We start from the raw sequence: 14,737 nt of genomic DNA, 5'->3' as shown, positions 1-14,737 counted from the left end.
CCACAAAAACTTGTATTGTGGGTCTTTCTCCTAGAAGATATTTTTTCAAATGCAAGAACAGAGCTTACGTAACAAACAACAACACAGATGTGTGTGTGTGTGTGTGTGTGTGTGTGTGTGTGTGTGTGTGTGCGTGCATGCGAGCGTGCGTGAACGCGTGTGAGAGAATCTGGGTTCCAGGGAACCGATGGGACAAGAAAGAGAATGTTCTGGAAAAGAAGAAAGCTTCCTGAAACCACAAATGGATCAGACTCCATTAAGAAGCAGCTCTGTCCCAGCAAACGTTCTTCGAATGAAAACAACCTTTAACAGAACCAGTTGTGAGGGAAAATTGTGTCATTTCTCCAGCTTAAGTGTTAGTATGATGTTCCCTGTTGCCACAAACCCTGTCAGTGTTAGAAATGCGATTAAAACACACAAATCTTTACAGACACGCCATCTCTATTAAACTACATGTCCTTCTCAAAAAAATAGCATATTGTGATAAAGTTCATTATTGTCTGTAATGTACTGATAAACATTAGACTTTCATATATATTAGATTCATTACACACAACTGAAGAAGTTATTGTTTCTAATATTGATGATTTTGGCATACAGCTCATGAAAACCCAAAATTCCTATTTAAAAAAATTTGCATATCATGAAAAGATTTTCTAAACGAGCTATTAACCTAATCATCTGAATCAACTAATTAACTCTAAACACCTGCAAAATATTCCTGAGGCTTTAAAAAACTCCCAGCCTGGGTCATTACTAAAAACCACAATCATGGTAAGACTGCCGACCTGACTGCTGTCCAGAAGGCCATCATTGACACCCTCAAGCAAGAGGGTAAGACACAGAAAGAAATTTTTGAATAAATAGGCTGTTCCCAGAGGGCTGTATCAAGGCACCTCAGTGGGAAGTCTGTGGGAAGGAGAAAGTGTGGCAGAAAACGCTGCACAACCAGAAGAGGTGACCGGACCCTGAGGAAGATTGTGGAGAAGGACTGATTCCAGACCTTGGGGGACCTGCGGAAGCAGTGGACCGAGTCTGGAGTAGAAACATCCAGAGCCACCGTGTACAGGCGTGTGCAGGAAATGGGCTACAGGTGCCGCATTCCCCAGGTCAAGCCACTTTTGAACCAGAAACAGCGGCAGAAGCGCCTGACCTGGGCTACAGAGAAGCAGCACTGGACTGTTGCTCAGTGGTCCAAAGTACTTTTTTCGGATGAAAGCAAACTTTGCATGTCATTCGGAAATCAAGGTGCCAGAGTCTGGAGGAAGACTGGGCAGAGGGAAATGCCAAAATGCATGAAGTCCAGTGTCAAGTACCCACAGTCAGTGATGGTCTAGGGTGCCATGTCAGCTGCTGGTGTTGGTCCACTGTGTTTTATCAAGGGCAGGGTCAATGCAGCTAGCTATCAGGAGATTTTGGAGCACTTCATGCTTCCATTTGCTGAAAAGCTTTATGGAGATGAAGATTTCATTTTTCAGCACGACCTGGCACCTGCTCAAAGTGCCAAAACCACTGGTAAATGGTTTACTGACCATGGTATTACTGTGCTCAATTGGCCTGCCAACTCTCCTGACCTGAACCCCATAGAGAATCTGTGGGATATTGTGAAGAGAAAGTTGAGTGATGGAAGACCCAACACTCTGGATGAGCTTAAGGCCGCTATCGAAGCATCTGGGCCTCCATAACACCTCAGCAGTGCCACAGGCTGATCTCCACACAAACCTTTAAATTTGTTCAGGAACACAGAATCTGAAATCTCTTTAGACTAGGGCTGCAGCTATTGAATATTTTTTGTAATCGAGTACTCTATCGAATCTTTTATCGATTAATCGAGTACTCTAATAAATTACTCTTTTGCGTTTTTAAACCATTATATTAAATAGCATGTTATAAAATATGAAAGACCTCTTGAAATGAGAAAGCAATTGCCAGTTATTCTTCAAGTTTTATTCAAAATTAGTTTTCAAAACTTCAGCACTTCAACTTTACTTCACAGTAAACAAATGCGAGCGGCTGCGGCCCAAACAGCACCAGAACCGCTCACGGCGCATGCGCAAACATGGCTCGCCAGCTGTTTCCCTATTAACACGTTCGTTTTAATTTCTACACTTTTTTTTGTCTCACACTAACAAGGATTGTCGAAAGCATGTTTGCCGTGGTTATGTCAAATTATACTGATGTAGCATTATGAAGTTTATAATGGTCTGCCCTTAACAGCTGCCCCTTCACACAGTACCATCGCCAAGGTCGGACGCTTGGTTCAGTATGTTTACATTCCAGGAGAAGAGACAGAAGAACAGAAGAAGAACGCTCTTCATTGTTTAATCAAAGTACTTTATTTGTGATAAGCTAATCAAAGCATTTGTTGATCATTAATAATCAGGTGAATGATCTGTGAAATAAAGATGTCATGAGTTATGTGTTTAAATGAATAAACAGGGCTGCACCAGACACACTGATATGCATTACCATGGAAACGCATGACACATTGTTTTCAACCAATCAGAACTTTCGTCTGTGGTAGGGCAGAATCTGGTTTGTTTATGAAAGTAGTCCAATCCGGTTTACTAAGATTCTCAAACAACTGGGAGATATAAAAAGAAGGCAACGCCATTTTAAGTCAGTTCCATGTTAAGTTCCACTTTAAGCAGTTACATGTTAAACTCAGCTTAGCCTGATATCTGCAGCTGATGTAAAGCATCCAAATCATTGGAAACCTTTAAAACCAGACTAAAAACACATCTGTTCTCGCTGGCGTTTGGCCATTGAAGTTGGGGGAAGTAGGCCGGATATGGATTGCAAACTTGCACTCAGGTTTTCGTATTGTATTTTACTTGGATTTCTTATTGTATTTCTAATGGATTTCTTATTGTATTTTTAATGGTTATATGTCTGTCCTATTGTGGTGCTTTTTATTGGTTGTACAGCACTTTGTTGGTCCATTTTGGCCATGTGAAAGCGCTTTATAAATAGTTGATTTGATTTGATTTAAGTACCTTCCTCAGTTGAAATGAATGCACTGGGGGCTAATCTATGTAAAATGGCGGTCAGCTATTACGGCATCTCCAATAGACAGCGCCAGTCCACGGGGCATCTACATATTTATGTCTGTGGCGCAAATAACCTGTGAAATAATTAAAGACATCAAGCTAGATTAGCAGCCTGTGATGACACCTGGTTCTGCTCACTATAGGAGCTGCTTCAGATATTAAATAAATATTATAATATGCCGAAAATTAATCGAACCGAGCCCTTCAAAACACTGAACCGAACCGAATACGAGTTCAGCGTACCGTTACACCCCTAATGTCTGCATTACATTGGGTTTTGTTTTCCTTCCTTCCAATCGAGTTACCTTTAATCTGAAATAGCTGTTGTCCTTCTCACCAGTAGTCTACACTCTGTTAGTGGGCTCCTCTCAGGCTGCAAATTCAAACTGTCCTGAAGATGAAGCTTTGTTGAGGTCTCAGACACGCCGATTATAAAAGTGTATTGTCTTAGCATCGCAGAACAAGCACGAAGCATGAGAATGTATCTGAAGCAGAGCCTGATGCCTAATTCACACTGGAAGCATCAGTGGCGCAGAACGTCACTGCTTGAAATAGAATTAATTACAGTCAGTTGGGGTGACTGAAACCAGATGCGATGCGGACATTTTGAGACGCGTTCCAGAAGCTAAAGATAGGACTGGGTTCCATTTCTATGTTTATGTTTATGTTTATGTGCTTAGCAGACGCTTTTACCCAAAGCGACTTACACTTTTTTTTTTTTGGACCTATAGGGCATGTTGTGATCTGTGGGGGAAACCGGAGTACCCGGAGAAAACCCACGCATGCATGGGGAGAACACGCAACTCCACGCAGAAAGGCCGCAGCCGAGTTTCGAACCTGTGACCTTCGTGTTGCGAGGCAACAGTGCTAACCACTACGCCACCATGCAGCCCATTTCTGCAGTGAGCTGCTTCTAGGACGCGTCAATTTTCACAGTTATCATAGGGCTAGACAGGAAATCACACACGGTTTCAATGTAAAGCCTCTGACAATTTTCAAAATAAAAGACTATTGTAAGGACGCAATTTCATATCTGTGTAGATTACGTCAAAACATGTGACCTGCCGGCTTATTTTCTCCCAACATCGTTCCAGAAGTGCAACAGCTCAAATAGCATTCAATGAATGACAGAAACTAGAGATGAAAAACTTTCAACTAATTAGAGACGCGCTTTCACACAATACGAGTCGGCAGCAAAAAAGCTGTTAACCTGTCAAGAACAACAGAATGAGATGTGTGTGTGTATGTGTTCTCAATTAGTGAGCCAGTACCTTCAGGCAGACAAGAACTTTGAAAACAAAAAGAGGCCAGTATGTTAGGAAGACAGGTTTGCGCATGCGTGTGTGCGTGTTTGGAACAAACAGGGCTTTGTTTCAACTGGTGCTGTTGTCCAGGCAGTTGGCAGAACAGCTAAGAAAAAGCTGAAGGACCCCACAGAACACCACAGTAATGGTGGAAACTGGACACAAACACAGTCAATGCACTTCCCTTCCTCTATCTACAGTTTCAGGATGCAACCCTCTGAACCTCTTGCTGCAAACACTCACTGCAGTGTGAACACATACACATGCGCACGCATGCGCACACACACACACACACACACACACACACACACACACACACACACACACACACACACACACACACACACACACACACACACACACACACACACACACACACACACACACACACACACACACCAAAAAAGCAGACAGGATGGGGTACTTACTCGTAAGAGCATAGCTGGGGTTTTCCAGTTCCAGGCGTTGCAGCTGAGCTCCCAGGTAGACCTGCAGGTGAAACAGTCATTAAAACACAAAGTTCACAAAGTGATTTATTTATTTATTTACACACATCATAAAAGTATACTTTTTCCACAATAATTCAGCATAATTTTGTGCCTTTTTCTGTTCAAAATAACCCAACCAGATGAATTAAGCTCCAAGAAAATTATCCCGAGACTTTATTCATAAAGAAGAGGAGGTTTTTGGTGCTGCTCAGACAGAAACCAGCTGAACTCAACATAACCAGCTAAGAAGGAAATCTGATTTACAGTGTAATCCTCTGACATGATAACACATCTCTAAATAGATGGCACATGCACACAAGCGTGTGACTGATCTGCAGGAAAACACGACACACGTGAAAAAAGATAGATACACATATAATCAGTTATAGGAACTTAGATATTTCTATGTTTCCTAAAATCCTGAAATTTAAAAATAGGAGAAGAGATAATACAGGATGTTGAGTATGAGAATGGAACAGCGGGGTGGTGTTCGGAAAGTTTTCATTTCTAGAGGGACGCCACTTATTAATACTGGTACCTTGATGTCAATGCCTCGTGCCGACGAGTTGCCACTGAAGAACCGAGAGGGGATCTTTGAAGACAGGTCAGGTTCTTCTCGACCAAATCCCAGATTTAAGAGGATTTCCTCAGGGTCTTCCTCATACATGTCCAGTAGCTCTGAAACACTTAACAGTCATCACCAAGCATCAGTATGATTTCTGATAGGGTGCTGATGCAAACATATCAGCAGAAGTGCAAAGAAAAAAGTGAACTTGGTTAAGATTAAAGGTTGATAATGGAAAACGAACACCATAGACATCTAGTGTGTGGAGGTTGTAGTTTCAACAATAGAACAAGATTTCCAGCCGTCGGGATCCCAGGTTCGCTGCCGATACGTGAATTTTTTAATTTGAGTCCATTTGTTATAGGCTTCACCTAAACTCTGGTTTTAGATATTTTATGATCGCTCCTCTTTTGAGAAGGATAACATCTTCTGTGCTTAGAAGCAGCTGCTTGACTTGCAGAGTCCGCCATTTTGCACAGGGCCAGCCTCGCTGTTTGGCAACTCGCACTGGTGCTTTTACGAACTAGGATTGGGACAATATTATACTTGTGCCAAGTTTTGTAACTTGTGACATGTTTTGTAGCATGTAATTCACGTTTTGTAACACGTAAGTTTGATTTTGTAACAGGTACATTTGTTTTGTGGCATGTAACTTCGGTACGTAACATGAAAGGTATTTATTAGTAACTTGCAGAAAAAAACCAATGTACAAGTTTCTAATCACAACTTTCAATACACTAATCTCAGTCTACAGTTACAAAACTCAAGTATACAAATACAAAACATTTTGTCCCAATTCTAGCTTGTTTCAAAAACAGGAATTTTCTTGGTAAAGAATCCAAGACTCGTGATTGGCTGGTCTGACAAAGCCTGTCATTGGTTCTTTGGGAAGGAAGCTATAATTGGGACAAGATGTTTTGTACTTGTGTACTTGGAGTTTTGTAACTGTAGACTGCGATGTGTGTTTTGAGAGTAGTGATTTGAAACTTGTACAATGATTGTTTTCTGCAAGTTACAAAATGAAAGTTTCATGTTACGTATCAAATGTTACGTGTTACAAAACAAAAGTTACGCGTTACATAATGAGAATTACAAGTTACAAAATGAAAGTTTCATGTTACGTGTCAAATGTTACGTGTTACAAAACAAAAGTAACGCGTTACAAAACGAGAATTACAAGTTACAAAGTGGAAGTCACGTGTTACAAAACAATTACATGCTATTAAACAAAAGTTACAGTTACAGGTTAAAAAGCTTGGTACAAGTTACATGTAATATTGTCCCAATCCTAGTTCCATATTGCTTTCTATTGGCTGGCAGATGTAAACATGAACCCAGTGTCATGCCAGCCAAAATATTATTATATTTTAAATACAGCTTTTAAAAGAAATACTGTACCTTCGTTCGACACACCTTTAAATGCCCCATGAAGGTATTTTTAAAAACTATAGCTTTTAATTAAATTGTTCCATATTCAACATTTCAGAGTTTTTTTTATTACTGCAGTACTTTTCCTAAAACTTGAACTCAACTGATGCTACAAATATTTCCTTTAAATGAACCATGCATGAAGAGAACACACACTAATACACTTATTTTACATAGTAATCGACTACTTAACAAAAAGAAAAAAGCTCCTTTTAGCTCCTACTCCTAAGATCGTCACATTAAAAAAACAATCTTAAACACAAACATTTGACAAGGAAGAAAAACTTTTCGCAAAGTTAACGTGACCCCAGCCATTGAAAGCATGGTTCAAACCCTCTGGGATTAATAAAGTATCTTTGATTGATTGATTGAAACCCACATGATTTAATTCAATGGTACTAAAGGTGGTTTATATTATTGAACATTGACTCTAATATGGTTTGTGGCATTTCATTAGATTCATTCATCTACATTAGTTAAAGCGGCAGTTCTGAGATCAGTGGAATAAACTTCTTTTTCCTAGAGTTATCCCTGCATTAATGACTTCCAAACAAGACTTAAGATATGTATTGCTTTGGGCTTTTAATTTGTTGAGTGGGTTTAGTAGCATTTTAACAAATTTAGTCATTTAATTTTTTTTAAAGGGGCTGTGTCGCCATTTTTACACCTTCCAGAGCAATGTTGGGCACAATATAACTGGAAAGAAGACACTTTTCAAGCCTCACCTTCCCCAGTGTGAATTTCCTCATAGCACACAGCTGCAGACCCAGAGACTACAGATTCAAGTTGACATGTTCCACCCAGAAATGCAGTTTTTTAAAAACACTTTTTTATATTAATATCCTTTTTCCAAGTTTTCCAGAACAGAACGGCCTCCTTAAATAATGGTACTTCCAGATAGAAGCTAAATAGCAGATCTCCTGTTAAGTACAGCATTTCATCAAAGGTGCAACAAAACAATTACAGCTAAAAGTAGAGGCTATTTTTTTTTCAGTTGACACTGAAAACGCAGCAGAATAGAACCAGGACGAGGAAGGCATGTGAGGAGCAGACGAGCAGCTTCATGTGTGAAGTGTGAGCCAAAGGTAAATAAATGAGTCATCAAAGTACCACTAGACCCACATGACAGGAAGAGCAAATGACAGAGGGAAATTACTGATGTCGTCACACATTGTTTGGTCAAGGATACGAGGCCTGGCCAAACAGCGTTCATCTGGATTGCTGCCGGTTGTTTTTTTCACAACCTAAAACTTTAGCTTTTGCGAGAGAATGTGCGACAGAGTGCTTTATTGACCAAAAACCTCTGGGAAACACACAAAACCTATCTCACTCAAACAAGTTTAGAGTTTATTTGTTATATGTTCTAAATAATTTAGATTTTTAAGTCTTAAAACGTCCTTCCCTTTAATCCTCAGAGCCAAATTTAAGTGTATGATTTGAACTGACCTGGACACGGTGCTGCTCTTCCCTGAACCCGTCGAGTTCATACTTCGGGCTCTCTCTTTGTACTGACTCCTCTTCTGATCCGCGGCAAGACCAAAGCTGAAAACAGAGAAGCATTCGCCGACTCAGAAGATGACGAGTGTAAGAGGAGAGATTGACAAACAACAAGTTTATTTACTGAAATGTGAGAACAGATTATGATTAGGAAAACAGAACTCACGAGGGATCAGCTTTATGGGTGGTTGACTGAAGATGATTGGCTGCAGAAACAAAGAAAATGAACAAGCAGAACCTCCAAAATATAAAGAAAATAAAACTCAAAGCTTGACAATGTTTATTTCCGCGACTTCAGAGGCAAACTAAAAGCCGCTTGAGAGGCTGTCGGGCTGGCGTGACGCGCTCTTTACGAACATCAGCTGCGATTCCAAACTTGCGTTTCCAAAAACTTTACTAAAGTAATAATTAACTATAATTAACAATAATTAACTCAAAACATAACATGCTCAAAATTAGGGGTGGGTGGTTTAAACGGTATACGGTAGAAATGATATTAATTTGGCCAATGGTAGAGATTTTGACTGTATCTGCCTATCGCGGTAGCGCATGTTGATGACGTCATCAAGCGGTGTCTGTTGAGGCTGAAAGCATGGAGCCTGTGCTGGAGGAGGTTCTCGTAAAGAAGACCGGTGCAACATCGGTCATTTGGACTTGGTTTGGCTTTAAGGAGTCGGATGTGGAGCAGAACAATGTAATCTGCAAAAAATGCCGGAAGAAAGTATTAGCGAATAGAGGGAATACATCTCATTTGTTTTACCACCTCAAAACGAAGCACGTTGTGGAATACGAAGAAAGCCAAAAACTGCGTCCTCAACAAACGCCCAGTCAGTCGAGCGGTAAGAAAAAGGTGGTCTTACACACCAGCAGACGGATATTTTACAAGCATTTGCTAAAGGCACTCAGTATGAGAGAAATAATCAACAGTGGATTGATATTACAAATGCCATTACCACGTACCTGTGTAAGGGCATGGTGCAGTTTCTTACAGTGGAGAAAAGCGGCTTTCGGGACATGATTAAGACACTCGATCCACGTTACAAGTGTGTTTATTCTGCTGCTGCAATGTATCTGGTATGTGAGTATGTTTACAAACAGTCATTTTTGACATATGATTCAAAAGAAAGTCATATATCGCAATATATACCGTTACCGCACATTTTTCAAATTATATCGCAATATAGATTTTAGGCTATATCGCCCACCCCTACTCAAAATCAAACAGTACACTTATCACAGCGATCAAATGACGGTCAACAAAAAAATAAGGCAACACGCTCACCCACTCCTCCTTTTCCCATATTATCTGAGCAGGTGCTGGAGATGATGTTAAATCCCCACCCATGATCACCTGACCTGACATTGATCTCCGTTTACAAAAAAAATAAACCCACCAAAAACACATCAATAAACATGTATATGTCTCCTATAATGTTTTTGTTTTTATCAATAATGCAGATTCATTTAAAAACTAAAACACGGCACAGCTAAGAGAAGGAATTTGGGAGTTTTCTTCAAGATATTTAGTTATTAAAACATCAGCAGTAAAGTGAATAAAAATCATATGGGATGACTAAATAATAACATCTTGATGAACATGATTCATAAGAACAGCATTGAGATTAAAGGTTCTCAGAGCAGTCGAGTTTGGAGTACATCTTAGTTGGCCTTCATTCAATCATTCTGGGAATAAGGAACTGCATCAAGGAGAGGAGGAAATGGCTTTTGGGTCTTGTACATGAGTCTCCATAAAGTAGAGCGAGGGTATGAGAGGTGGGTGCTGCACAGGTGCTCCGACTCTGACCTGCAGCAGTGAGCTTTAATGGCTGACAGCATGAGACTGCAAAAATAAGCAGCCGGTAAATAGCATGCTGATTACCATGATTGTGTAACCACCATAGCACATTTGCATCCTGCGCTGTGTCACTGCTTTAAAACAACTCTCTAGGCTTATATTTACTGTATCTTATCAGCCGCTCTGAAACAATAAGTTACACACAACAAGCAATACAGACACGCTCAAAAAGACTGAATTAACAACACAAGGACAAACCTGCACACAGCCAGCTGACAGGCTGCTTATCTGTCCCTGACTGACCAGAGCGAAAGCAGAAAAATTGTTTGAACAGCAGGAGAGAGACCTTCCTTTAACAGGACAGTTATTAGGGACGTTAAACCCCAACAGCACTAGTTACTTACCAGTTTGGACATAGAACATAAAGTAACATTTTTAGTTAAGCATTCTTTTGTGCCATTTGCGTAGGTCACGTTATTGTTGCTTTTCTTCTCGTTTCGCTTTCCCCAAATGGCTTTATTTTTGACATGGCTCCTTCTAAAGTCAAAGAACCCCTCAAAGCGCTTTACAACACGATCAGTGATTCACCCAATCACACACACATTCATAGCCTAGTGAACTAGACCAAATTCTTGCTTTGCAAAGAATGGTCTAGGCATGCTCCATTGGAACCTCAGCAGCTCCTACCAGGACTCTGGCTAGCCAATCACAGCTCTCTAGAGGGGTTTCAAACACATAAAGAGCTGTGATTGGTCCATAATGGTGGGCCAATCATAGTGCTCTATCTGCTTAGTGAACAAATCACAGAGCTTTATCCGCTTTGTGGGCCAATCAGGGCACTCTATATGCCTGGTGGGTGGGATGATGCAACAGAGTGAAACAAGAGTATGTCACATTCATTGTCCATCGGAATGCGGAGATCATTTGAAAGACTACGGTAAAACCCACCCCACAACCGAGAGCCGTCAATGGAGCATGGCCAGACTAAATAATACATTCATTTAGTCTGGCTTGCCAGGCTAACACATTCACACACTGGTGGTGATGAGCTAAAAAGTAGCCACAGCTGCCCTGGGGCGCACTGACAGAAGTCACCGGTCCCTCCAACCACCAGCATGCCTTTTCTCCATCTCTCTTTTCTTTTTTATGTCATTTGTATCGCCACCGCTACAATCAGTCGCCCTACCCAGATGTTCTTGTGCCGTAATTTAAATACGGTAGTTAACTACACAACAGGAAGAGGATCTAGGACTCATCCTGATGTTGAGTAAATCTGCTCTAATTAAGTCATCCACCATTTTGACCATCAAAACAGAACTGTTTGGCTGGGAAAAGGGAAAATCAGACTTAAATACTATTCATTTTAAAACAGATGAAACTCTGATTTGTAGTTAAAACTCTGCAAATAAGAAGGAAAATACTGCAAATAAGAAGGAAAAAAATACTGTCATGAATCAGCTAATTCACACTACTTAAAATTAAACACAAAAGAAATGAATGATAACCATTCAAACTTACAGAGTCTCTAATTAACCACGTATGCGTGTTTTGGTCTGTGGGAGGAAACCAGTCCTACAAATGCAGAGAGAGAACATGCAAATTGATCCCATCTAGGCAGGGATCTAACCAACAAGCCTCTTGCTACGAGGCTACAGCACTAACCAGCTGAACCTTCCTGCAGCCATGACAGAGTCAAACATGTTCCCACGTGTCTGTCATCCCAAAAAATATCAGAGAAAGAAAATATTCCTTTAAAGTTAGGATGGCAATTTAGGAAAATTCACTTAAAACACCTTTTCATGCCTTTTAACATTCTAACAGCTATAAATATGTTGTGAAGATATATAAAAAAAGAAAATAACAAAGTGGATCTCTCGCATTTGTCTAAAAACCTCCTAATAACACGTTTCAGACCGAAAGCAACTACTGGACCATCCTGTTGTTGGTCTGGCCAAACCACTGCACTTCCCTGCATCCTCAATTCATTATGCACTCATGTATACAGCAGCAGAACCCCTCTGGTGCATTGAGGATCTCCGCTCAGTAATATCGGAGAAGGAGAAAAAGCAGTCTGCAACCACTTAAACTTTAGGACAAACTACCAGAGTCCCCAAAAGAAAATCACCATTTAAAGTCATGGAAAACAAAAGACACATGGACCTTAAAAACAGTCGGTGTTAAGCATCATCTGGTTTCCTCTTGAAATGCAGGTGTCCGGTTCCAGCAGAAGCATCTCAGGGAAGATGTCCGAGGGGAGGGCTGAGTGTTCCGTTGCAGGTACCACATCTGCTCGGGTTGCCAGATCGGCTCGGGTACTGCACTTTCCAAATTCTATGGCAAATCCACTCGGTCAAAATACAATGCATCTCTTTTTTGACATCCTTTCGCATATATTTGCTTTGGGGAAGATTTTAGCAGTTTCTTTAAATGAAATTCATGATTCTTACTGCCTAAATGTATTCTTTATAACCGTAATTTTTTTAATAAAACACCATACTGTCTTAGCTTTGTAAAGAATATGAAACTACGTGAAAACAACATCAGAATGGCAAACAGTTCTTATATGTGAACATTTTTGAATGTATTTACATATTTAACAGCATTTTCCATTTGTATTAATGTGGAATTATTCTGTAGATTTGCTTAGTTCTTCCGTAAATAAACCCATTCATTCATTTATTCAAATGTGGTAAACTTGCCTTTTGTTCAGTAAAGTTCTTTAATTTTTTATTTCATTTTTTAATCATCAAAATCAGAGCTGCTGAGGGTCTCCATTTATCAATTGATCATTTCACTTGTTTTGTACATTTCATTTGGCAATACAAACATTTTTTCCTGAACTTTTTTTGGACTACAACCGCAAATTTGTTTGAAACAACCAAAATCTAAAGTTGTCAACGCGCTAAAGTAACTTTTACAAACGTGGTAACGTAACTTCCATAAGTCCTACGTTCAGCCAATCATCTTGAGTGACGACATTGGCAGGCGCAGGCAGCCCGAGCAGATCTGGTACCTACACCATGAACTTGTTTGCATTCAAAACCTATATAAAACCTATATAAACACAGCTTCACTAATTCACCTAATTGGAAGAAGGGCAACTGAACTGAAAGTCCTCACCCTGTGCTACGACTGATGTCTTCTTTTATAAAGGAGCATGTTGGGACCTGTTACCCTGCAACCGTGTGTGTTTGTTTCTTTCCCCACCTAATTTCTGGTGAAACCAGCATTATTATTCTTCGACAGACAGCTGGATTAAGAGAGCTTTATTTGGAACAGTACTTTTTCTTTTCCATCTTCACCTTTAATTTACTCTGAATGTTAAATTTACAAGTTCACTTCCATCCCATTTTACATTTAATCCTTTAATCTTTCCCTACCCTGTGTCTTCATAATGTTTGACATCATTGTGGTCAATCTGTTCATACACGGCACGACCCAAGATGAGGACATCAGCCACCTCTGTCAAATATCCTTCTCAGCACAATCAAGGCACTTAAAACTTAACTCAAAGTGCAGTGAGACGGTCACAAAAGAGCACCAGTTTGCTTAAGTAATGAGTAAATACACCATATGAGTTTTAAAAACCTGTCCCATTAACTTGTCATGCCACTGTCGAGTCTGTTTGAACATGCAAACACTTTACTTGTTTGTGCACGTTGGCTGATATTGAACGGAAGATTTGATTTTTCCAACAAGTAGTTCAAATTTCTGAACAATGTCTATTTTAAGAAAAGGCAGTTTAATGTTAGTTTTGTCCATTTTAACAAAACTACCATGGCATTAGAAATCTGTAAAAATACTTTCTACAATTTAAATTTCATCTAGAAAGTCACTAATAACACAAACTTTCCTTTTTTAGATTCAATGTCCCCAAACAAAAAGACAATTTATAAAAACAACATGAAAAGTTGTTAAACGCTATAAGATAAACTTGTTTTGTCTCAGGACTGCAGTGTCTGTCAAGGATGTTTCAGAATAAATCTACATGAAACATCTACTAAATTAGCATCTTTTGAGCTTCAAAGTGCACCAGCTGACCTGTGAGAACAAACAGAGCCGGGTTATTGCTGGCTACTGTTATCTCAGAGATCTGAACACCTCCTTCCCATCAGAGCTGCACACACTAATGTTTTCACAGCAGATCACAAGAACGATGGAAGCGTGTGCACACACGGTCTTAGAGGAAGGTAGTCACGCATGCAGTGTCTTTCCACACGTCTGCAACTGTTGATTTTTCCCTCACGAGGAAAAAAAAAGACTCGGGAATGAAGCGCGATGGTGCAAGACGCTCTGTTGCAGTTGACTCTGAGATCTGAAAATGTGACTCACTGATATGCATAGGTACAGTGTGGGGACACAAAATTCATATGAACACCTGCTGATTTTGTAACTTTCATTTTAATGGTTTGGTTTATTGTAGAAGCAAAAAATGAAATTAAACATAATCCAGAACATTGAGTTCTGGTATAAACCTCATCGAAGCAGGTACTGAAAATGGAAACAGCTTGAAACCGTGCCAAACCGATCTGAGTTGTTCAGAGTTATTACTCATGGAAAACCCCTAGAAGCATCAGAACTTGAGGGTCATGCAAACAGGACCAGAACTC

General features: G+C 40.0%; 1 protein-coding gene across 1 annotated transcript in view; it reads right to left on the bottom strand.

Moving 5' to 3' along the window:
* Positions 1-14,737, bottom strand: part of itprid2 (ITPR interacting domain containing 2) — a 49,551-nt gene that overhangs the window by 12,232 nt on the left and 22,582 nt on the right. Inside the window, exons 7-10 of the mRNA XM_015965952.3 lie at positions 8,499-8,538; positions 8,282-8,377; positions 5,381-5,528; positions 4,783-4,843 (exon numbers count right to left, since the gene is read on the bottom strand). Of these exons, the coding sequence (XP_015821438.1) occupies positions 4,783-4,843; positions 5,381-5,528; positions 8,282-8,377; positions 8,499-8,538 (345 nt within the window). The remainder of the gene's footprint in view (positions 1-4,782; positions 4,844-5,380; positions 5,529-8,281; positions 8,378-8,498; positions 8,539-14,737) is intronic.

This window comes from Nothobranchius furzeri, chromosome 14 (genome assembly GCF_043380555.1).
Source record: "Nothobranchius furzeri strain GRZ-AD chromosome 14, NfurGRZ-RIMD1, whole genome shotgun sequence".
Classification (NCBI taxonomy): Eukaryota; Metazoa; Chordata; class Actinopteri; order Cyprinodontiformes; family Nothobranchiidae; genus Nothobranchius; species Nothobranchius furzeri.
Note: the sequence above shows the minus strand (reverse complement) of the source record. Positions and strands in the feature narration are given on the sequence as shown.